At 40.9% G+C, this 25771-nt stretch overlaps 1 protein-coding gene across 3 annotated transcripts; it reads right to left on the bottom strand.

The window, feature by feature from the left end:
* Nucleotides 1-1992: 1992 nt before the first annotated feature.
* Nucleotides 1993-22920, bottom strand: LOC135525972 (serine/arginine repetitive matrix protein 1-like). 3 transcript variants are annotated; one of them, XM_064953960.1, is made up of 16 exons: nucleotides 22789-22920; nucleotides 21065-21154; nucleotides 20467-20589; nucleotides 17251-17421; nucleotides 15202-15287; nucleotides 14868-15107; nucleotides 14429-14743; nucleotides 14054-14298; nucleotides 6348-6428; nucleotides 6162-6230; nucleotides 5821-5962; nucleotides 5611-5691; nucleotides 5026-5490; nucleotides 3618-3804; nucleotides 3183-3368; nucleotides 1993-2946 (listed from the first exon to the last, which is right to left on the bottom strand). In XM_064953960.1, the coding sequence occupies exons 1-16, from the start codon at nucleotides 22807-22809 to the stop codon at nucleotides 2935-2937; spliced, it is 2514 nt and encodes an 837-aa protein (XP_064810032.1). In that variant the 5' UTR covers nucleotides 22810-22920; the 3' UTR covers nucleotides 1993-2934. The 3 variants fall into 3 exon arrangements, with proteins under 3 accessions (XP_064810032.1, XP_064810031.1, XP_064810033.1); XM_064953959.1 differs by having other exon boundaries at nucleotides 1993-2953; XM_064953961.1 differs by lacking the exons at nucleotides 20467-20589; nucleotides 21065-21154; nucleotides 22789-22920 and adding an exon at nucleotides 20092-20212 and having other exon boundaries at nucleotides 1993-2953.
* Nucleotides 22921-25771: the final 2851 nt, after the last annotated feature.

Consider the following 25771-nt stretch of genomic DNA (forward strand, 5'->3'; position numbering starts at 1 on the left):
AGTCAGGTTTGTTGGCCTCCTTGCTCGCACACGCCTTTTCAGTTCTGCTCACAAATTCTCTATAGGATTGAGGTCAGGGCTTTGTGATGGCCACTCCAATACCTTGACTTTGTTGTCCTTAAGCCATTTTGCCACAACATTGGAAGTATGCTTGGGGTTATCGTCCATTTGGAAGATCCATTTCCGACCAAGCCTTTAACTACCTGACTGATGTCTTGTGGATAACATCTCATCATTTTCCTCCCTCATGATGCCATCTATTTTGTGAAGTGCACCAGTCCCTCCTGCAGCAAAGCACCCCCACAACATGATGCTGCCACCCCTGTGCTTCACAGTTGGGGTGGTGTTCTTTGGCTTGCAAGCCTCCCCCTTTTTCCTCCAAACCTAGCGATGGTCATTATGGCCAAACAGTTCTATTTTTGTTTCATCAGACCAGAGGACATTTCTCCAAAAAGTATGATCTTTGTCCCCATGTGCAGTTGCAAACCGTATTCTGGCTTTTTTTAATGGCGTTTTTGGAACAGTGGCTTCTTCCTTGCTGAGCGGCCTTTCAGGTTATGTCGATATAGGACTCGTTTTACTGTGGATATAGATACTTTTGTACCCCTTTCCTCCAGCATCTTCAATGTCCTTTGCCGTTATTGATTTGCACCAAAGTACGTTCATCTCTAGGAGACAGAACGCTTCTCCTTCCTGAGCGGTAGGACGGCTGTGTGGTCCCATAGTGTTTATACTTGCGTACTATTGTTTGTACAGATGAACGTGGTACCTTCAGGCGTTTGGAAATTAATCTCAAGGATGCACCAGACTTGTGGAAGTCTACTCTTTTTTTCTCATGAGGTCTTGGCTGATTTCTTTTGATTTTCCCATGATGTCAAGCAAAGAGACATTGAGTTTGAAGGTATGCCTTTAAATACATCCACAGGTACACCTCCAATTGACTCAAATGATGTCAATTAGCCTATCAGAAGCGTCTAAAGCCATGACATTTTCTGGAATTTTCCAACCGGTTTAAAGGCAGTCAACTTAGTGTATGCAAACTTCTGACCCACTGGAATTGTGATACAGTGAATGTGAAATAATCTGTCTACTTGTGTCATGCAAAGTAATGTCCTAACCAACTTGCCAAAACTATAGTTTTTTAAAAAGTAGTTTGGAGTGGTTGAAAAACGTGTTGAAATGACTCCAACGTAAGTATGTAAACTTGACTTAAACTGTATAAAAATAAACGCATTTCATATTCAACAAAACTATAAGGCTTAAAATGACATAATTTGATTATGCTATATTTAAAAAGTGTAAAACCATACTAAGAGTTCACGCTCCTTATAACTGTAAAATACATGTTTGTTTAGAGTTAGAGAATATGTGCATATTTTCAAAAGGGTCCTTGATCAAAACATCTGCCAGCACAGCTGTTAACATCTGAGCTCTAGCTTGGCTTCCAGAACTCATTAGGAACTCAACTTCAATTTCATACAAATCTTGTCCATCTATGAAAGTGTTTCTGCTAAAAAAAAAAAAAAATATTTAGATGAATGGCTATTAATCAATCTCAATGTGCTAGTGATGAAATTCTCTCCTGCTGCGCTACAATGTAAGGATTGCAGGCATGTGCTTTGTCAGTTGCTGTGACGTAGGGTTCAGCCAGGAGTTGGACTGTCGGAAGAGCGAATGAAAATGGTAGGAGGGACATTCCATCGATCTGTGGACATCCCAGCTGGTTTCAGATTTGGCATCCTAAGCCAAAAAAAAAAAAAAATAGACTAGCGTGTCAGTGGGAACCAGGTCTATCGCTCAATGCAAGCCATTTTGATCTACGGTGTCCACAGATCAATTTAAGCGAAAATGTCAGTGGGAACTTGTATCAGACCCACGTAGGTCCTCTAAAAACATGTGACTTTATATCTAAGATTTCTTTTAAGTGGCCAACCCTGTTTTCTGAGAGGCCTTAACCATGAATTTAGAATATACAACATAATCACTTTAGAGTTTTAATATAAAAAAATCTTTTAATTCTGAAAGGATGACAAGAGCAGGAGTTTTTAAATACAAGTCAAATAGCAGTCCCACAAAAATGAATAGCTCAAAACAAGAGTGGACCAGTGTGAACTCAAAGTATGACTGCATATCAACCCATGTGGGAAATCAAACCCCAGCTCTCTGGTGAGGTCAGAATCCTCATGAAAAATCCAGTTCTTTTTAAACTTGTGTAGACTTTTTCTAAGACAGAATTTTATGGAAGGCCAAACACCTCTATTACATAACAAAAAGGGGAAATAGACTGCTTGGATTCATTCCCCATTTTAGAGAGCAAATAGCATAGCAATACCATACAATGCCTGCTGACAAAAGGGAAAAGTGACAGCTTTGATCTGTGTATTTGCTTTTTACAGTCCATTTCATGCACATCAGAGCAGAGACACGCTAGCTGCACATGCAATCCTAAATTCCCAAAGTCAAATCTTTTGAATGTCCTAGTATGAGAAACTTGTTCAATGCAAGCATCATAATGAAACCGTTCCCATCCCTGATCTTATCTTGAAAATTAAGGGGTCCAACAAAGATAGTTTTACAGTTTGGATATAAGCAATAACACACATTGGGTAAAATATTAGAAAATAATATTAATTGGGAGATCTCGTGTGACATATCAAGCTCTTGATAAAAAATATATTTCAATAGATTACCAAACCCGTAAAAAGAAAACAGAAACTAAAGAATAAACAATTTGTACATTCTAAAGCTGAACAAGGTTAACAAAAAATTCTAAACAAAGGGAATGGAAAATCAGGAAAGGAGAAAAGGGGAGGAGAAAAAGGGAGGGGAGTGACCGGACTTCTCAGGACAGTGGAGGGGACAGCTTTCCAGCTTTCCTCATGGAACGCAGTGCCTTCTCTCTCAGGTGCTTCTCCAGGTCGTCCAGACACTCTTCTACTTCACTGTCTGATTCCTTAAGGAAAGGTAGCATTAATTATATCATATTTCGGTTACGTTGCAAGGTAGGTGGTAGGATGCTGCAGCATGCTTCATCATAGTAATAGAATAAAGGAATACATTAGCTGATGGTGCACAAGTCAACTTCTACAACCTTGTCTGACTTTGTTAATCTTGAATGAACTGCTTAGATGATATGTGAAGCATGCTAAAACCCCTCAGTAAATCAGAAGAGTAGACTTCACCTTTTTTGGGTTGGAGGCTGCATCGCCCTCCATCCCCTGGTTCTCCTGGTCATCCCCAGCAGCAACCGGCACATCACACTTCTCCTTCTTGTGTTTCTTGTGCTTCTTATGTTTCTTCTCCTTCTTGTGCTTCTTTTCCTTCTTCTTCTTCTTGTTTTTCTTTCCTCCAGGCTCAGTGTCAGAATTCTGAGAAGGGGATTACAAAGCAATACCACGAGTGAGTAAGTATTTCGCTGGCATTTAGTGAGAAGGGCCAAGCAGAGGGCATGATGACCTTCATTGGTTAAACCTCTTCACAGTCTTGCAAAAAGTTATGAAACACACACCAGCTTTTACTCACAGGTGAACTCCCCTCTATCTAGCCACTTAGTTGAGTCAAACAAAATGTTTAATCTCACATCGTACTATTAACAAACAGCAGCTTTAAAAACTCACCTTGTTTGGAGAAGGGCTGCCAGAGCCGCTGCTGGCCTTTTTAGCCGGGGGTGCAGGTGGGGATCCACTGGCTGAGTGGCCTGGAGAAGGGGAGCCTGAAGCTGGCCGTTTCAGGGCTCCTGGTTTAGGGGAACCAGACGGTGACCTTGATGACACTCTCCTCATCGGCTGGGGGCTCTGAGAGGCTCTGATAAGGAGAAACCGGAGAGAAGAGGTGTGATATATCTGGAACGTACACTGAATGTACAAACATTAGGAACACCTGCTCTTTCCATGACAAACTAACCAGGTGAAAGCTATGATCCTTTTTGATGTCACTTGTTAAATCCACTTAAAAACCAGTGTAGATGAAGGGGAGGAGACAAGTTAACTTCTTATGGTTGGGGGGGGGCAGTATTGAGTAGCTTGGATGAATAAGGTGCCCAGAGTAGACTATATTGGTCATGTTGTACTTCCTAAGGCTTGCACGATATGTCAAGTCTTTTGAAACTTGTTTGAGGCTTCTACTATGAAGGGGGCTGAATGAGAGGGGAATGAGTCAGAGGGCTGCCAGCAGTCAATCGCTGGTCACACGCATTCCACATGAGATATCTCCCGTTCCTTTGCTTTCCTGAAGACAAAGGAATTCTCTGGTTGGAATATTATTGAAAATTCGTTAAAAACATCCTAAAGATTAATTCCATACATCATTTGACAAGTTTCTACGGTCTGTAACGGAACTTTCTGACATTGTCTGCAACTAGTGAATGCACTTTGAGTTTTGATTTGTTTACCAAATGCGCTAACAAAAGTAGCCATTTGGACATAAATGGACATTATCAAACAAATCAAACATTTATTGTGGAACTGGGATTCCTGGAAGTGCATTCTGATGAAGATCAAAGGGTAAGTGAACATGTATAATGATATTTCTGACTTCTGTTGACTCCAACATGGCAGATATCTGCATTTGTTTGTCTGAGAGCCGTACTCAGATTATTGCATGGTTTGCTTTTTCCGTAAAGCTTTCTTGAAAAACTAATTAAATGCCTTTGAACGGAGCATGGTGGGTGTGAGGCGCACCGGTTTTGAGTGTGTCAAGAACTTCAACGCTGCTGGGTTTTTCATGCTCAACAGTTTCACGTGTGTATCAAGAATGGTCCATGAACCAAAGCACATCCAGCCAACTTGACAACTATGGAAAAGCATTGGAGTCAACATGGGCCAGTATACCTGTGGAAAGCTTTCAACACCTTGTGGAGTCCATGCCCCAACAAATTGAGTATGTTGAGGACAAAAGGGGGTTCAGCTCAATGTTAGAAAAGTGTTCCTAATGTTTTGTACACTCAGCGTACATCTAATAGTGGTGGGAGTTATTGATGTGCAGCAGAAGCTATTGCGTTAATAAGGCCAATTAGAGGCTGCTTACCTCTGGTTCTTGCGGGGCTCTGGTGTCCGGGACACCCTGCGGATCGCCCTGTTGCCGTGTGAGGGGGACACCTGGCGCCTCTGGCCAGGTGGAGAGGTGTCAAAGCGCCCCTGAGGACTGGTTCGGCCACGGTTGGCAGGGGAAGGGGACAGGCGGTTACTGTGAGCAAGGGGGGGTGAGCGAGTGTCCCGGCCTGGTCGGTTGGATGGGAGCATGGGGCTTCTCCTGTGTCTGGGGGGAGAGGTGGATGAGGGAGGTGTGCGTCTCTTTTGGGGAGGGGGACTCCTGCGCTTAGGGGACCTGGAGGGACGGCGCTTGGGCACCGGGGATAGGCGTTTGGGAGAGGGAGACCCTGACAGCCTTCTTTTCTGTGGGCCCAAAGGTGTGGGGCTGTATCGCCGCTGGATGGGTGGAGAGTACCGTCTGGGGGAGGGGGAGCGTCTGCGAGGTGGTGGAGAGGGAGACCTGGGGAAACAGAGAGGACATATGAGAAGTTATTTTTTGAATCTCAGGTGTGGTGCACTGAATTCTGGAGAATTCTCAGTAATGAGGGAACCTAAAACAAGAAGGCATCAAGTCTTTTACCTGCGCCTAGGAGGAGGAGAGGGAGATCTGCGACGCCTTGGGGGAGATCTGCGTCCTCCGGGGGAAGGGGAGCGTCTTTTTCTGTAGAGGGAAAACAAAGACTTACATGAGGAATGCATGTGGGACAGACAGTGTGTGTGTCTTGTTGGTATGGGAAAAACGTCTAAAATCTATAATCATGACTGCATTAGAGAACTGTACGTAGCTAACCTGGGGGAGCCGTCCCGGTGTCGTCTCCTGGGGGAGGAGGGCGAGTGACTGCGTCGCCGCCTGACATCCCCGTTCCTCGCCACTGGCCCCCTGCCTGGCCTCTTGGACCCCTCACCTTCTGAAGATGATGATGATCCAGCCTCTGTTACCAATCCGAAAGAAAACAGCACACGTCATTTCCCAGTAGCAACATGTGGATGTTTCAAAGGGGGAAAAACCCCACCTAGGTGGGGCTTAGGGCACAGCTTCAAGACCCACAAGATGAAAGACGAGACGGACACAGAGTGGGTTAGAAAAAAGATGGGGTGAGGTGAGGAACACAAAATAAAAACGCTTGTAACCTGAAGACGTTTCCCGATTCTGCCTGCGATACTGACGTCGCTGCTGCACAGAATCGGCTGTAGCCCCCTCTGAAATGCAAAGCAGTGAGTCCCCATTCAGAGCTATAGAAAACCACTAAAAACAATCATCCACCCACAGTGCATCACACCAGACCGAGACACACAGGCACTAGAAGGCAAACAAACCTGACTCTGATGCCTCAGACTGCCTGGGTTTCGGAACAGGGGACGGTGAATCGTTCCTCGTTCCTGGTTTCTTCTTTGACCCTGAAAATCAAAACTGTTTTAGTTGCCAGAATCTTTCCAGCAAGAACACTCATTCACAAATACAAACGCTTGTATAACACTAGTAGTAGGAGTGACATCATGCTTGAAGAGGATGATTGCTGCAGCCTGAAAAGAGGTTTATGATTCATCAGTTTCCATTAGCCATGGCCTGCCAGTAAGGTCTCACAAAGTGTCCCACTTCTATAACCAGGCCTGCCTAGGAATAGTTATCCAGGGATTTGAGATTAAGTAATGTAAACAGTTTCCAGGTCACTGATTGTATAGACATAAACCCTTCCTCTAAAAGAGCATCCAGGAATGGTTGTGTATCACACTCCCACTGACTGATCATGTGACAAGACGGTCACTATGAGGTGAGTGAGTCCCATGTTTGAAAGGTGAGGAAGTTGGATAGGGCTCAGTTCATTACAGACCATTGTTGATACAGTCCCAAAATGTTTTGCATGTCTGCAGTCAAGTTAAAGATACTCTTAAAAAAAAAAAAAAAAAATTTTAAACTGTCACGTCATCATAATGCCAAATGCCAATATCTTGAAAACTTGACATGCACAACACTGGGACTGTATCAACAGTGGACGAATGGAAAAAAAAAACAACAAAAGATAGAATATCCACCCGGAAACTGTTTAAAGCTGCACTATGTAGAAATCGCACCGCCATTTCCTGGTTGCTAAAATTTGAATAGTTCGCCTAATTTCAGGTTGTGACAAAACAAGCACGTATAGTGTAGAGAATTATTGAACCATCTGAACTGCTGTAAAATATATTTTCAATATAAAAAAAACAGCATTTTCAGCTGGTGTACAAAACTGAACGTAAAAGACTCAAACTTGACATAGAATTGGCGCACATAGAACATATATACCGCTTCTTAGACTTGCTTTCAATGAGAATGACACAGCAATAACCAGTGGAGTAAACTACTTAAGTAATACCTTAAAGTTCTTTTTACTTCAAGTAATTTTTGGGGGTACCTGTAGTAGAGGTCGACCGATTAAATCGGAATGGCCGATTAATTAGGGACGATTTCAAGTTTTCATAATAATCGGAAATTGGTATTTTTGGGCACCTTTATTTAACTAGGCAAGTCAGTTAAGAACACATTATTTTCAATGACGGCCTAGGAACGAACGGTGGGTTAACTGCCTCGTTCAGGGGCAGAATGACAGATTTTCACCTTATTAGCTCGGGGGTCCCAATCTTGCAACCTTACAGTTAACTAGTCCAACGCAATAACAACCTGCCTCTCTCGTTGCACTCCACAAGGAGACTGCCTGTTACGTAAATGCAGTAAGCCAAGGTAAGTTGCTAGCTAGCATTAAACGTATCTTATAAAAAACAATCAATCATAATCACTAGTTAACTACACATTGATGATATTACCTAGCATGTCATGTGTTGCATACAATCTGACTGAGCATAGAAGTATCTAAGTATCTGACTGAGCATAGAAGTATCTAAGTATCTGACTGAGCGGTGGTAGGCAGAAGCAGGCGCGTAAACATTCAGTCAAACAGCACTTGTGTGTTTTGCCAGCAGCTCTTCGTTGTGCGTCAAGCATTGCGCTGTTTATGACATCAAACCTATCAAACCTATCAACTCCCAAGATGAGGCTGGTGTGACCGAAGTGAAATGGCTGGCTAGTTAGCATGAGGAGAGGGACGGAGGCTATACTGTTACACTGGCAATACTAAAGTGCCTATAAGAACATCCAATAGTCAAAGGTAAATGAAATACAAATGGTATAGAGGGAAATAGTCCTATAATTCCTACAACCTAAAACTTCTTACCTGGGACTATTGAAGACTCATGTTAAAAGGAACCACCAGCTTTCATATGTTCTCATGTTCTGAGCAAGGAACTAAAACATTAGCTTTCTTACATAGCACATATTGCACTTTTACTTTCTTCTCCAACACTGTTTTGCATTATTTAAACCAAACTGACCATGTTTCATTATCTACTTGCGGCTAAATTGATTTTATTGATGTATTATATTAAGTTAAAATAAGTGTTCATTCAGTATTGTTGTAATTGTCATTATTAAATACATTTCCCCCCCGGTTTTTTTGGTCCTCCAATAATTGGTATCGGCGTTGAAAAATCATAAATCGGTCGACCTCTAATCTGTACTTTATTTATACTTTTACTTACCACATTCCTAAATAAAATAATTTCCCTGACAGCCAAAAGTACTCATGACATATTAAATGCTTAGCAAGACAGGAAAATGTTCCAATTCACACACTTAACCTCTTACATCTATGGGGGCGCTATTTCATTTTTGGATGAAAAACGTTCCCGTTTTAAACAAGATATTTTGTCACAAAAAGATGCTCGACTATGCATATAATTGCTACCGTTCGAAAGAAAACACTCTGACGTGTCCAGAAATACAAAGATCTTCTCTGTGCGTGCCCTATAACGTGAGCTTCAGGCAAAACCAAGATGAGATGGCATCCAGGAAATGACAAGGATTTTTGAGGCTCTGTTTTCAATGGTCTCCTTATATGGCTGTGAACGCGAGAGGAGTAAGTCTGCCCTTTCTGTCGTTTCCCAAGGTGTCTGCAGCATTGTGACGTATTTGTAGGCAGATCATTGGAAGCTTGACCATAACAGACCACATTTACCACGTGTCCGCCCGGTGTCCTGCGCCGAAATTGGTGCGCAAAAGTCACCTGCCAGTATTTTTCCAAACGATACAGAGAGTAAAGCAAGCTTCCACGAACTGCATGTCAATGAAGAGATATGTGAAAAAACACCTCGAGGACTGATTCCAAACAACGTTTGCCATGTTTCGGTCGATATTATGTAGTTAATCCGGGAAAAGTTTTACGTTGTAGGTGACTGCATTTTCGGTTCGTTTCGGTAGCCAGACGCAATGTAGAAAACGGAACGATTTCTCCTACACACAGACGCTTTCAGGAAACACTGCGCATTTGGTATGTGACTGAGAGTCTCCTCATTGAAAACATCAGAAGCTCTTCAAAGGTAAATGATTTTATTTATTTGGTTATCTGGTTTTTGTGAAAATGTTGCGTGCTACATGCTACACAAAATGCTATGCTAGCTTTGCATACTCTTACACAAAGTCAATTTCTATGGTTCAAAAGCATATTTTGAAAATCTGAGATGACAGTGTTGTTAAGAAAAGGCTAAGCTTGAGAGCAGAAAAATTATTTTCATTTTATTTGCGATTTTCAGAAATCGTTAACGTTGCGTTATGCTAATGAGCCTGAGGCTTTAGTCACAAACCCGGATCCGGGTTGGGGAGTTTCAAGAAGTTAAAGAAAACACATGGTCATCCCTACTGACTCTGATCTTGGCAATCTGTACATTTTAACTTCTTCGATATGGGGGGCGCTCTTAGTTTTTGGATAAAAAAAACGTTCCCATTTTAAACAAGATATTTTGTCACGAAAAGATACTTGACTATGCATATAATTGACAGCTTTGGAAAGAAAACTGACGTTTCCAAAACTGCAAAGATATTATCTGTGAGTGCCACAGAACTGATGCTACAGGCGAAACCAAGATGACATTTCAAACAGGAAATGGGCCAGATTTTGAAGGCGCTGTGTTCCAATGTCTCCTTATATGAATGTGAATGCGCCAGGAATGAGCCTACACTTTCTGTCGTTTCCCCCAAGGTGTCTGCAGCATTGTGACGTATTTGTAGGCATATCATTGGAAGATTGACCATAAGAGACTACATTTACCAGGTGCCCGCTTGGTGTCATCCGTCGAATTATTGCGTAATCTCCAGCTGCGTGCATTTTACCATTTGCTTCAGAGGAGAAAGTCAACTGCCACGAATTATTTATCATCAAATAGATATGTGAAAAACACCCTGAGGATTGATTCTAAACAACGTTTTCCATGTTTGTCGATATTATGGAGTTAATTTTGGGAAAAAGTTTGGCTTTGTAATGACTGAATTTTCTGTTTTTTTTCTTAGCCAAACGTGATGAACAAAACGGAGCGATTTCTCCTACACATAAAAAGATTTTATTTAACGCTTTTCTTGTTTTTGTGAAAATGTTGACTGCTGAATGCTAGGCTAATGCTATGCTAGCTATCAATACTCTTACACAAATGCTTGTGTAGCTATGGTTGAAAAGCATATTTTGAAAATCTGAGATGACAGTGTTGTTAAGAAAAGGCTAAGCTTGTGAGTGAATATATTTTTTTCATTTCATTTGCGATTTTCATGAATAGTTACGCTCCCGGATACAGGATTGCTCGACGCAAGAAGTTAAAAACAAAATTATTTATACTTTTGATACTTAAGTACATTTAAAACCAAATACTTTTAGACTTACTCAAGTAGTATTTTACTGGGTGACTTTTACTTGAGTCATTTTCTATTAAGGTTATCTTTACTCAAGTATGACAAATGGGTGCGTTTTCCCCCACTGGCAAAAACTCACATTTCTATGTGAATTTGGTCTGGTCACCCAAAAGTTACATATTGCAGCTTTAATACACATGAGGGAAAGGATCAAAGAGAAGGGGGCATACAGTGCCTTCAGAAGGTATTCAAAAAACTCTTCACTTTCTCCAAATGTTGTGCTGCAGACTATTTAAAATGGATTAAAGTGTAGATGTCTCTGATCTATAAAAAACCCATAATGTCAAGTATTCAATCCCTTTGTTATGGCAAGCCTAACGTTCATGAGTAAAAATGTGCTTAACAAATTGCATAATAAAGTTACATGGACTCATTACATGTTCAATAATGGGTTAACATTATTCTTGAATGACTGCTCAATCGCTCTTTCCTACATATCCAATTATCTGTAAGGTCCCTCAATCAATTAGTGGATTTCAAGCACAGATTCAAACAAAGACCAGGGAGGTTTTTCAATGCCTTGCAAAGGGCACCGAGTGGTAGATGTATAAAAATAAAAATGCAGAAACTGAATATCCCTTTGAGCATGGTGAAGTTATTAATTTGGCTTTGGGTGAGTCATACAGGTGTCCTTCCTAACTCATTTGCCGGAGAGGAAGGAAATTGCTCAGGGATTTCACCATGTGGCCAAGGGTGATTTTAAAACAGTTACAGTTTAATGGCTGTGATCTGAGGATGGATGAACAACATTGTAGTTACTCCACAACACTAACCTAAAATGATAAAGTGAAAAGGAGAAAGCCTGTACAGAATAGAAATATTCCAAAACATGCATCCTGTTCGCAACAAGGCGCTTAACTTCTTGGTGACAAGGGTAGCTTGGATGAATAAGGTGCCCAGAATAAACTGCCTGCTACTCTGTCCCAGATGCAAATATATGCATATTATTAGTAGTATTGGATAGAAAACACTGAAGTTTCTAAAACTGTTTGAATGATGTCTGAGTATAACAGAACTCATGCATCTTTCAAAGTTTATGAGTAGTATTTCTGTTATTTGATGTCTCTGCAATTTCTCCAGATGTTTTGGAGGCATTTCTGAACATGGCGCCAATGTAAACTGAGGTTTTTGGATATAAATATGAACTTGATCGAACAAAACATCCATGTACTGTGTAACATTGAGTCCTGGGAGTGTCATCTGTAAGATCGTCAAAGGTTAGTGATTAATTTTATCTATATTTCTGCTTTTTGTGACACCTCTTTGGTTGGAAAATGGCTGAATGCTTTGTGACTAGTTGCTTTCGCCGAAAAGCCTTTTTGAAATCAGACACTGGTTGGATTAACGAGAAGTGCATCTTTAAAATGGTGTAAAATACTTGTATGGTTGAGGAATTTTAATTATGCGATTTCTGTTGTTTTGAATTTATCGCCCTGCAATTTCACTGGCTGTTGGCGAGGTGGGAAGCTAGCGTCCCGAACAATCCCAGAGAGGTTAAGTAACACTGCAAAAAATGTAGCAAAGAAATTAACTTTTTGTCCTTATTACAAAACTAACACATCACCGAGTACCACTTTATATTTTAAAGCATGGTGGTGGCTGCATTGTTAGGGTATTCTTATTAAATCAGCAATAACTATTTTTAAGCATTTCAGAAACAGAACACAGCTATACGCCGAGGCAAAATCCTTGAGGAAAAACAGTTTGTCTGCTTTCCAACAGACACTGCGAGACAAATCCACCTTTCAGCAGAACAATAACCTAAAACACATGCCCAAAGCCACTGGAGTCAAATATCAAGACGACATTGAATGTTCCTGAGCGGCAAAGTTACAGTTCGGACTTAAAAATCAGCTTAAATCTATGGCAAGACTTGAAAACGGCTGTCTAGCAATGATAATCGACTTGACAGAGCTTGAAAAATGTACAAAATTAATTAGCAAATACTGTACAATCCAGGTGTGCAAAGTTCTGAGATTTAACCAAAAAGACTCACTGCTTTAATCACTGCCAAAGGTGTTTATACAGGGTATGGACTCAGGGGTGTGATATGTATTATAATTTGATAATTTGATAAAAACACGTTTTCACTTTGTCATTACGGGTTATTGTGTGTAGATAGGTGAAAAACATTTAAATCTATTTAGAATTCAGGCTATAACAACAAAATGTGGAATAAGTCAAGGGGTATGAATACTTCCTGCAGGCACCGTAATTACATTTACACAAAAAAAACACGCAACAATTTCATAGACTTCCAAGTTAGTTCATAAGGAAATCCGTCTAAATAAATACGTCCCTTTTTCAGGACCCCGTCTTTCAAAGACAATAAATCCAAATAACTTTACAGATCTTCAATGTAAAGGGTTTAAACACTGTTTCCCATGCTTGTTCAATGAACCATAAACAATTCATGGTCGCCGTGGCAGACCACGTGTAACACTTGCACAGGATCGGTACATCCGAACATCACACCTGCAGGACAGGTATAGGATGGCAACAACTGCCGGAGTTACATCAGGAACGCACAATCCCTCCATCAGTGGGATTGACTGTCCGCAATAGGCTGAGTGAGGCTTGACTGAGGGCTCGTAGGCCTGTTGTAAGGCAGGTCCTTACCAGACCAGCAACAACGTCGCCTATGGTCACAAACCCACCCATGTTTTCTGACAGTTTGTGCAGAAATGCTATGGTTGTGCAAAGCCATAGTTTCAACAATTGGTCTCAGTCTGGTCTCAGACAATCCCGCATGTGAAGGTCCTGGGCTGGCGGTTACACGTGGTCTGCAGTTGTGAGGACGGTTGGAGGTACTGCCAAATTCTCTAAAATGACATTGGAGGCGGCTTATGGTAGAGAAATTAACATTAAATTATGTAGCAACAAACCCGGTGGAGATTTTATCATTCAGCATACCAATTGCAGGCTCCCTCTAAACTTGAAACATCTGTAGCATTGTGTAATGTGACAAACCTGCACATTTTAGAATGGCCTTTGTGTAATGACCATGCTGTATAATCATCTTCCTGATATGCCACAGCTGTCAGTTGGATGGATTATCTTGGCAAAGGAGAAATGCTCACAAACAGGGATGTAAACTAATTTGTACACAACATTTTAAATAAGCTTTTTGTGCATATGGAAACATTTTTGGATCTTTTACTTCATCCCATGAAACATGGGACTAACATTTCACATGTTGCAATTATAATTTTGTGTATTATGGAATGGAGAAAAGTAAGTAGAGCTAACATACCAGCTGATCTGGATGGGGAGGCTGAGGCCCGGCCCTTTCTGGCCCGCGGGGAGGCAGAGCGTTGTGTCTTCCCAGAGGGGCTGCCATTGGGGGCTCTTCTCCTGGAGGGGCTGAGGGAGGGGTCAGCTGCATGGCCGCGGGGCTGTTTTCTGGGTGGTGTGGTTGACGTTCTCTTCATTGCCTTCTTATGAGGTGAGTGAGACGTGGAGCTGCTCCCAGAGGATGATGGGGAGCGAGAGCGCCGTCTATGGGATACAAACAGAACAAATCAACCACAACTGCTGTTTGGTAAGGTAGCTAGTTAATTCCGAAAGGCTGTTAATGACAGCTTCAGTGACAGGCACTTCTGCTACACTTCTATGGCCCGCCACTCACCTGCGGACAGGGGAGCGACTGCGCCTGTGTCTGGGGCCTGGGGGGCCACGTCTGGGGGGGCTCCTACGACGAGGGGACAACCGTCTCCTGGGGCTCGGCCTCCGCCGGGGGGAGTAAGACCTGGAGCGTGATCTGGGCCGTCTGCGGGAGCGGGAATGGGAGCGAGAACGGTGGTGGGGCCTGTCTCTCCTGCCGTCCTTCTCCCTTTCCCTGGGCTTGGGCCTCTCCTTTTTAGGAGCCTTATCTGGGGAGGGTTCTTTGACCTCAGTCACAGAGTCAGGTACCACAACCACAGTGTCCGGCTTTACCACATCACTGGAAAATTAAAACATACTACAAATTAGATTACATTTTGAAGTAAAGAATGGAATCAACAATCCGGACAAATCCCCTCCCTGCATATTTCCAGATACAGTCGGTGCCCAAACCTTTCCCTTACCTGGTGGAGGAGGCCTCCTGAATGACTGGCTCAGGTATGGTGCTCTCTGAGGTGTCTGGCTCAGGCTGGGGCTCCTCAGTGCTCTGGGGCAGGGTAACACTGACAAGGGTGACAGCTGGGGCTGGTGGTGGAGGGGTGCTGCTGGGACTTGGCTTACGCCTCGGTGAGCGGGAGTGACTGCGCTTCCTCTCCCTCTTCACTGGAGATCGTCGCCGTGGAGACTGTGACCTTGACTTCCTCCTGTACCACAACAACATAAAAGCCAATGCCATATGAACTCTTACATTTTGATTGAGGTCGACTTCCAAGTGCTTTTATTTATTGCGATTCTCACCTTCTGGGGCTCTCCCTTTCTCTGTTTTCCTTTTCCTTCTTCTCATCATCAATCTTCTTCAGAGAAGCGAGCTTCTCTTGCTCAATCTGCAACAGACAACAGCATGCGAGGTCAAAGCAGTAAAACACTGCACAAATTAGGGCTGCACGATTAAATCGAAATCCATTCAAAATTGCAATCTCGCATGAAGCTGAGATTCTCTGATAAAACAAAAATTAGACTATGGTGCCTCCTCCAATGAGATGCGCTAGACTCCGTTCACACGCAGAGGATGCTGACCAATCACAAGCTTGCGCTCACTCTCACACATGCTGGTCAATCTTTAAGTGTCCCCTTAAAGCATGCAGTTAGCTGCAGGTGAGGAGAGAAAGTGCTTCCCCTCCAAAATGTGTTTGGAAACACGAGTGCTGCTAGTGCTAACGAAAAGAACACAGCCCCCCGTAGACCAGGGTTTTCGGTAGGAAAATTTGGCTGCCGGCAAGACTTTAACTTACCGGACATCCATATGCTTTAACCTTGTGACTAGGCAGCAGTATTTTCATTTTTGGAAAAATAACGTTCCCGTAGTAAACGGGATATTTTGTCAGGACAAGATGCTAGAATATGCATACAATTGACAGCTTAGGATAGAAAACACTAAAGTTTCCAAAACTGTAAAAATATTGTCTGTGACTAACAGAACTGATATTGCAGGCGAAAGCCTGAGAAAAATCCAATCCGGAAGTGACTCATCTTTTGAAAGCTCTGCGTTCCAATGCGTCCTTATTGAGCAGTGAATGGGCTATCAACCAGATTACTTTTTCTCCGTATTCCCCAATGTGTCTAAAGCATTGGGACGTAGTTTCACGCATTTATGTTGAAGAATACCCGTAATCCGCTACATTGCGCAACTGGTCACCTGATGGCTCCCAGAGTGATTCTCGCGTAAAATACAGAGGTAGCCATTATTCCAATCGGTCCTACTAAAAAAACAATTGTCCCGGGGGATATATTATCGAATAGATATTTGAAAAACACCTTGAGGATTGATTATAAACAACGTTTGCCATGTTTCTGTCGATATTATGGAGATAATTTGAAATATTTTTCGGCGTTTTCGTGACTGCAATTTCCGGGCGATTTCTCAGCCAAACGTGAAGAACAAACGGAGCCATTTCGCCTACAAAAATTATATTTTGGGAAAAAAGGAACATTGGCTGTCTAACTGGGAGTCCCGTGAGTGAAAACATCCGAAGCTCATCAAAGGTAAACAATTTAATTTGATTGCTTTTCTGATTTCCGTGACCAAGTTACCTGCTGCTAGCTGGACAAAATGCTAAGCACCGTGGGTGGATACCTTAGTGCATTGTGTGCTTAAGAGGAAAGCTCTTTGTTTCTGGCCATTTTGAGCCTGTAATCGAACCCACAAATGCTGATGCTCCAGATACTAAACAAGTCTAAAGGCCAGTTTTATCGCTTCTTTAATCAGAACAGTTTTCAGCTGTGCTAACATGATTGCAAAGGGGGTTTAAAATGATCAATTAGCCTTTTAAAATGATAAACTTGGATTAGCTAACATAGCGTGCCATTGGCACACACGAGTGATGTTGCTGATAATGGGCCTCTGTACGCCTACGTAGATATTCCATTCAAAATCACCCGTTTCCAGCTACAATGGTCAACCACAACATTAACAATGTCTACACTGTATGTCTGATCAATTTTAGGTTCCTTTAAAATTGACCAAATATGTGCTTTCTTTCAAAAACAAGGACATTTCTAAGTGACCCCAAACCTTTGAACGGTAGTGTTGGTGTAATGATCCTATCTATCAACCATGTTGGAAAATATTTGTCTCATTTAGTTGTGTTTAGTTAGCACAGAATGTATTCATATGATCTCATTTTAGAAGTGATGTTCTCTACCCCGACACTTGTTTTAACTATGAAATAAGTATAACCAGTGTTAGAAAATGTCAATATCTTGCAAAAATGATCACGTGTCTAAATCGTTCAGTCCTAATACAAATACACATGCCTGACAAGGTTGTGATTGTGTCTGGTTGCTTACCTGTCTCTGTTTGATCTCCTCTTTCTTCTGCTCTAGGAAGGCGGAGGGGATACCGGCGATGTTGTCCTGAGCGCTGAGCAGCAGAGGCCACAGGTCCCTCATGAACTCTCGGGCATTCTTCCCATTCAAGAAGCCAGTCAGGTTGATCTGCATCATCTTACTGTCCGGGTGCTGCAACACACACACCAGGGGAGAGAGAAAGACAACACACCAATTTAACAAGGAGGGAGAACTCACAAGAGTGAAAGGGGGGGTCTCGCTCAGGCGACTGCCCCCCCCCTTTGGTTTCCTCACTAAGCTACACCTGCCTGCTAAATAATAGCAGCCATCCTCATAAGAAAACAATAGCTACAGTATGACCCCTGTGCCCCAACACAGACTGCTTCATGGCAACAAACTTTGTTCTGTTGACTTGAGGCTGTGATAAAATTGTGCAAATCAAAAATGTTATCGCCACCCCATTAGTTAGGTAATTGAAACCTGAAACTGAGAATATCTGAGGGGAGACAAAACTAGATCATCCATGTATAAGCACCCCCACTGCATGCATTAAGGCAGTTTCCTTCAAATATTCTGAAAAATAAATCCCCCACCCATCACTAACATTTTCATCAATTATGATAGTTATTTTCTATCAGATATCTTTCCCTGCCAGTCTTCCCACTAGTTACCCCGCCCTGTTGTTCTCGGTCTCCCCAGTCTACTCTTTGAGAGATTAACAGATATCCACAAAACAGAGTGCATCAAAACCCAACACTGCGAGTACAGTCCCGGTGTCCTCAGCGTGTCCCGCAGGATCAGTGGGTATGGAGCGCCCGAGTCTCCTGCAGAAAGAGACGCTCCCTTGGCTTGCTTCCGACTCCCTAGTGCTTGAGACTCAACCACCTTGAGTTTATTGTTATATCATTTATCTAAATTGCAAGAGACGAACAAGCAATAATGAGTGCACAAGACATTTGAAAGGGGTTTTATTTCAACATGTAGGTCAAGAATTAAAGTTAGATACCCCTTTACCTCACTAACAATGACGATTTAGGACTTTTCTTATCATTACTGTGCTGTTAACCTCTCTAGGCTAGGGGGCGGTATTGTCACGTCCGGATGAAAAGAGTGCCCAAAGTAAACGTCCTGTTACTCAGGCCCAGAAGCTAGGATATGCATATTATTAGTAGATTTAGATAGAAAACACTTTAGTTTCTAAAACTGTTTTGAATGATGTCTGAGTATAACAGAACTTATTTGGCAGACGAAACTCCAAGGACAAACCATCCAGATTTTTTTTAGGTCACGCTTTTTCAATGTGTTTTCTATGTGGATCTAGATTTCTAAGGCACTGGCTTGCAGTTCCCATCGCTTCCACTGTGTGTCAACAGTCGTTAGAAATTGGTTGAGGTTTTTCCTTTGAGAATTTAAGAAGTAGGGCTGTTTAGAACGAGGGTCGAGTCTAGTGTACTGATGTGGTTGGGGCACGCAACCTGAAAGCTCGCTCCACTTTGTTTTCATTCGATATTGAACACAGTTTATCCCGTCTTAAATTGCATTGATTATTTACGTTAAAAAAATACATAGTTGTATTAGGAAAGTTGTTTGAAATGTTTGGACAAAGATGACCGGTAACTTATTAGATATTTTGTAGTCATGTTGCGCGAGTTGAAACCGGTGTTTTTCTGGATCAAACACACCAAATAAATGGACATTTTGGAATTAATCGAACAAAAGGACAATTTGTGATGTTTATGGGACATATTGGAGTGCCAACAGAAGAAGCTCTTCAAAGGTAAGGCATGAATTATATCGTTATTTCTGAGTTGTGTGTCGCGCCTGGCGGCATGAAATACGATTGTGTTTGATGGAGTGCTGTCCTCAGATAATAGTATGGTTTGCTTTCGCCGGTAAAGCCTTTTGAAATCTGACACTGTGGCTGGATTAACAAGAAGTTAAGCTTTATTTTGACATATTGCATGTGTATTTTCAAGAATGTTAAATATTTACAATTCTGTAGTTTGAATTTGGCGCCCTGCACTTTCCCTGGATGTTGGTCAGGTGGGACGGTAGCGTCCCATCTAGCCTAGAGAGGTTAAAGCATTTTGCTTAAAAACCCACCCCTCAAAAGATAACAGCACAGAAATCAATTCGGTAAGAGGTAGCTGAATGTTATTTTCCCTCCCAGTATTAGGCTAGGTTCACTAAAACAGATAGTAAGAGAACTTACAGGATTCCAGCAACACCTTTGTATGAATATAAAGCATCCTAGGGTTGTTGGGAGTCATTTGTTCATTTAAAAAAAACTGCTGTTTATCAATACCCTTGAACATTTCCTCTGGGGTTTCATCCAGTTAATTATACGTAATTTCCACTTGAAGTCATGTTTTATAGGCCAAATGCTAGTTAAGCTGGGGGGGGGGTAGAATGCACGAGTATAATTTTAACCATGCGATGAGATTTCCCAACTTGAGGGCAAATTTCAAGGAGGAGCAAATGACAATGTAACAATGTGGAAACAACTTTGGACATTTCGTGCACGGATTTATTTATGCAGAACAGGGTCCATGTGCATTGTAGTATTCAAAAATCATTTAATGGGCTAGGTAATAATGTTTAAAGCACCGTTTTGCCACAGCCCAGATTGAAGATACTACGGATGACATTTTAATATAAACTAATTAAATGAGGACCAATAGTTTAAAGTTCAACTGTATTATTAGTCAATTTTTTTCATCATCCAAAGACAGGCTAGAGGAGATAAAGAAAAACTAGCGGTGCGATTCAAAAGTATATGGAGAAAATGGCATTGTCCAAGTGTTTCTATCACTAGCATGTTGATCCCTGAACATAACTCACCTCAAACCACACACTGCATCAGGGAGAGTTGGGCTCAGTGACACTTTGGGCTCAGCAGAGAGCTAATAAGGTGTTGGTGCTATACTTCTGATGCAAGGTATAACATCCATATTGGTTCAGGCCTTTTGAATCATAAATCACATCATCATTAGAAAACTGTGGCACAAAGGCACTGTCACATATCACAGCAAAAACTTTGGGTCATTCAAATGATGTATATTGGACACCGGTGGTCGCTCTTTCCCCCATCTGCATTTATATTGTGTCTTATCAATACACTTGATTAAATCAACCTCTCTTTGCCTTGTATTAAGTTAACAAATAACATCTGATGTACATACAAGAACAGGAAGGAATTGGAGTCAATAGTATTACCTTTTCTTCCAGCTGGTTAAATATAAATTCTATGACGACGTCATCCTCGAACCCCAGGATCTCTGTCACTCGCTGAGTGATCCAAGGTTTGACGACCTCCAGGTTCACCTTGGTCATATCCACCTAGGTGAGGAAGAACCAGGAAGACATTCAAACACATTCCTAACTTCAACCCATTGCACACTTAAAGGGATATGTAGAGATTTTGACAATGAGCCCCTTTATCTACTTCTCCAGAGTCAGATGAACTTGTGGATTCCATTTTTATGTCTCAGATTCTAGTATGAAGTAAGTTTGAGGTAGTTTCGTGAGCCAATGCTAACTAGTAATAGTGCAATGACTGGAAGTCTATGGGTATCTGTTAGCATGGATACCCATAGACTTTCAGTCATTGTGCCAGCGCTATTTAGCAACTTCCTTCAAACTGCATGCAGACTTAAAAATGGCATCCACCAGTTCATCTGACTCTGGGGAAGTAGGTAAAGGGCATCCCTTTAAACCAAATTAGGCAATATATTAGTTATGGCTATTACCATATTTACTTGTGGGGGCATTTCAATTCAATTAAAAGATGTGCTTTGATGAGTGTTATTTTTACCTTCTTTTCCAGACATTCTGCAAATTTCAGTTGCTTTAGAAGTTTCTTCTGCTTGTTGCTGAAGCGATTGTCCTGTTCTGCACTTGTGCCCTGTAAGAAACAGAAACATCTGTATCAACTATTACAATAAATGTTTGTTCTTGTCCATGCCGCAGACACTTAGCTGATGAACGCTAAACTCCGTTTTTTATATCGAGGCAGAGTAGTCGCGCGATTTGCTAGCAACAACATTGCGCTACGTGTACATGCACAGGAATAATTCTATAGCAAACTGATTATGGCAGTAGGCAGATTATGCAAGTCATGTAAACATACTTTGCTCATCATAAACTGGCATACAGTCAAAATCGAAGTAAGGATACACCCATTTAAACAGCTGGTTTTCTGAGCAATCTCAAATTATTAGGACATGTAAACACCTTATATTCAGCACTCCAGCAGTGTAATTCATCTGTGCACAGCACAAGTTGTGCAAGCCTGCCTCTTTAGCACAAGTTTAGGGAGTTTGAACAATGGATGACTCTTATAAAGTTTGTATGTGGAGACTATTTCTATGTCCAAACTCAATCATATATACTTCCCAAAAATAACCTGGTCACTGTGGTATAACGTTTATTTTGAGTGGCAATTTTCTGCATTTAACAGTGTGCCATCAGGTAGCTTGATTTCAGAAGTGTTCATGTAAAGAGGTTTGTTTGGGAATCAGTTCTTCTTGTTAAGTATGGTAACGTTTAAAAAAATATTATATTAATCTGACTATCCACAATAATCGCATTATTGTGTGCATGTAACGTTAACCGTACTCATTGAGTCACCATCGGTCAATGGCTTTCCTGTACCTGTTTGTTTTGTACAACTGCGGTTCATAAGCGGGGTGCTGAAATTCATACTTTAATACAGACTTTTTACTAATTTGTGTTAAATTAGTGAAAAGACGGTAATTGTATCTTAATGTTTTATTTAAAGAGTATGACTTTCACCATCGCGCTGAAGGATAGCAGTTGTACTGGACAAACATTTACAGGTAAACGTTCAGAATTGACATTCTTACAAATATCTACTGACGGTGACTCGTTTTTCGCAGTAACGTTAAATCGCGCCACCAGCAACACTCAATTCCGTCTCGATGTAAGAGAACGTCAGCTAATGTTAAGCTACGTCACAACAGTTAAACATAACGTTAGATAGCCGACTTTAGAAACATGTGACACATATACAAGTAAATTATGTGGAAATTAAGTCCCTAATATGATCACTTATTATGGAGAATAAACGTCAGTTTGTTGCTAGCTAACGTTAGTGTTAATCTCGATGTGCGTTAAGGCCCGAGTACGAGTACAGTAACATGCTCAGCCCGACTAACGTTACAGTAGTATGGCTAGAATTATACAAACCCATTTTGCAACCAAGTCTTATACTAGGTAACACATTATTGTAGTTATCACCCTTAACTACATCAGTAATCACAATCATTTGAAAATGGGAACACACAACATACGCACAATTTATCGGCTAGCTTCAACCCAACATATCTATAGCTAAGCTAGTTTGCTAACAGTTAGCTGGATAACTTGCAGCCGCCATCTTTACATTAGCTCCTCATTGCAGCGGAATGGCGCACGAGCTCGTCCGTCTACAATGGCACATACTTACAAATACAAACGAATATAGTATACATTTGGAACATAATTTAACGAGTAATAGTATAACTTGAAATATCTTACGCGGAAGAAACCCGCGTCCATGTTATACGTTGAGAAAGATGTAAAAGCGGGTGTTGGTGGAGTCTGGAGAAAGACGTGCTCACAGCGCTGTCCACGACCTGCTAACAAAACCCCAAGATACAGCGCGCGACAGGACTCCTCCTTCTCAGCAGAACGGAAGCAGCGATGACGAGAACAACAGGTTCTTCTACACTTTTTCTGAAAGACGCTAGTCAGATTCCCATAACCATTAATGTGATTTGAATCCTTTTCCAACGCATCTGGTCTGCATCACAGTGCTAGAGGCGTCACTACAGACCCGGGTTCGATCCCCGGCTATATCACAACCGGCCGTGATTTCAGTCTAGAGGCTTACAAAATGTTAACCCTCTTATTAAAAACCCAGAGAAGAAGCTTAATCAATGGCTACAGGGGGACTTATATTTAAAAGGAAGAGTCCTAATAACAAAGGCTGAAGGTATCTGTAGGCTAGCATATGCCGCTCTATCTTTATATCTTGACGATAAAATAAGCAAAGTGATAGACCAGATCATTTTCAACTTTCTGTGGAGAAACAGTACACATTACATTAGGAAAACTGTTGTAATGAACACTTATGAGTATGGTAGGGTGGATTTTCTGGACTTTACTACCATATATAATACCTTTAAGATCAATTGGATAAAACAATTCCTAAGAAGACACACTTCTATGTGGAACTTTATTCCTCATCATGTCTTCTCTACTTTTGGTGGCCTTTACTTCATGTTGATTTGCAGTTATAATATTGACAAAGTTCCAGTGTTTTTCATCAGAAGGTTTTCTTGTCATGGTCCTTAATTTCTAAGCATAATCTTTCTCCACACAGATATTATATATGGAATAAACGGGATATATTGTGTAAAAATAATTATTTGTTTTTAGAATATTGTTTCCGAAATAATATCCTATTGGTGAGCCAACTTGTAAATGCAGAGGGTCTTTTACTGAATTATAAGAAATTCTTATCACTTTACAAGATCCCTGTAACACCTAAAGATTTTTCAATTGTTTTACATGCCATTCCCTCAGGTGTTGCTTTATTATTCAGGAACGTGTCAAGACCTGACCCTCAGGACCTGCCTACGATTAACCATGTTGACTCATCAGTAGGAAAGATTTTTTTTTTTGGTCCATTCAACAACAATAAAGCTATATGAGCCTTGTTTCAACAGGATGTTGTATCATGTCATGCCTTATTAGAATGATTTTATTGACACTATCTGTTGAAAAAAAAGTTTGGATGTTGCCACACACATACCTATTTATTAACAAAATTAAGGACATGTATTTTTAAATTATTCATAAATATTATCCTGTCAACCACCATATGAAGAAGTTTAAGAAAAACATCAATTCAAACCGTACCTTTGGTAATGACCACCCAGAAACAGTGTTGCATATTTTTGGGCATTATATTCATGTAAGGAAACTGTGGCAAAAAAAATCAGTAGATTTATAATGGAATATGTTTATGAAGACTTTACACTATTATGGAGAGATGCACTGTTTGGATGTTTTACCAACAATAGAAATAAGTTGAAACAATTTTATGTAATTCATTTCATTATTCTTTTGGCCAAATTTCATATTAACAAATGTAAATTTACAACCAAAACACCACGATTTATCACCTTATAATTTTTTTTTAAACTGTATTTTAAGACAATTAAATACTCTACCAACAAAAAAGCTATTAGAATTGTAAATGTTTGTATATGTCCCTTAAGGTCCATGTGTAATGTGAGATTGTACCCCCTAGCCCAATTGTCCTTTGTATATTCTTTATATATACTTGTGTTCCATGTACTTTGTGTATTGATTAGTAGTTAATTAAAATAATAATAAAAGCAGGTTCTTCTTCATCGATAAGGTTTAACGGCTGTTGACATCCAATAAATATTGCATTGCCGCCACCTACTAGACTGGAGTTTAACTCCCTTATACGTTGCTTGAAAAATAAATAAACAAATAACCTACCATCTAACTACACTCACAAAAAAATATATTATAATAATAAAATAAAAAAATAAACACCACCCTACTCCACTATTTGAATCTATTTAGTTCTACTTCAGGCCAACAGCCTGAAAGCCTGGAACACCACCACTCAACACACCCTGCAACTCTTCTGACGCAAAATCTCGCACACCCAAATACCTCTCTGCAGCTGCCACCACCACCTCAATTCTCTGCGACTTACGTTCCATCCTTGCAGGACAGTTGATAACCATTGCTATAAATGCAAAAAAATCTAATCTTAACTGAAACATATATCACTTGTTGGTTTACCCCTCTGTACAGGGTCAAGGATCCTTCCCCCTTGACCCATCTTCCTCGACTTTCTTCACTGCCTCAGCATATGACAATTTCTGCACTACTCTTACCCTGGAAACCTCAAACTGCCTCTCTCGCACAGGACTTGTCGGATCCCCAGCCACATGGGCACCCCTACAATTAACACATACCAATACCTTCCCCAATGCTGGTTGAAAGAATGCCAAGAGTGTGCAAAGCTGTCATCAAGGCAAAGGGTGGCTACTTTGAAGAATCTCAAATTTAAAATATATTTTGATTTATTTAGCACTTTTTTGGTTACTCCATAATTCCATATGTGTTATTTCATAGTTTTGATGTCTTCCCTATTATTCTACAAGGTAGAAAATAGTAGAAAATAAAGAAAAAAAACCTTGAATGAACAGGTGTGTCCACACTTTTGACTGGTACTGTATGTGTTGTCGGTAGCCTGATACTGTAAGCAACTTTCTATTTCAATGTTACATTCTAGTAATCAACTGTATGTTATGTATCAATCAAACCTAATGAAATGTGATATATTTTGCACCAACGTTGTCTTTGGATTGTAGCTCAAAATATTGCTGGAGTTATGAAACCCTATGATGAAATTCAAAATTATTGAATGATCAAATCAAATGTTATTGCTCACATACACATATTCAGCAGA

Source organism: Oncorhynchus masou, chromosome 32, assembly GCF_036934945.1.
Source record: "Oncorhynchus masou masou isolate Uvic2021 chromosome 32, UVic_Omas_1.1, whole genome shotgun sequence".
NCBI classification, from domain to species: Eukaryota; Metazoa; Chordata; class Actinopteri; order Salmoniformes; family Salmonidae; genus Oncorhynchus; species Oncorhynchus masou.

Coding starts and splice junctions, on each gene's coding strand:
- LOC135525972 (XM_064953959.1), bottom strand. CDS start 22,809: ATGGACGCGGGTTTCTTCCGC. Junction 20,590..21,064: donor CAGAATGTCTGGAAAAGAAG/GTAAAAATAACA, acceptor TTCCTCACCTAG/GTGGATATGACCAAGGTGAA. Junction 3,805..5,025: donor GAGCCCCGCAAGAACCAGAG/GTAAGCAGCCTC, acceptor TCTCCTTATCAG/AGCCTCTCAGAGCCCCCAGC.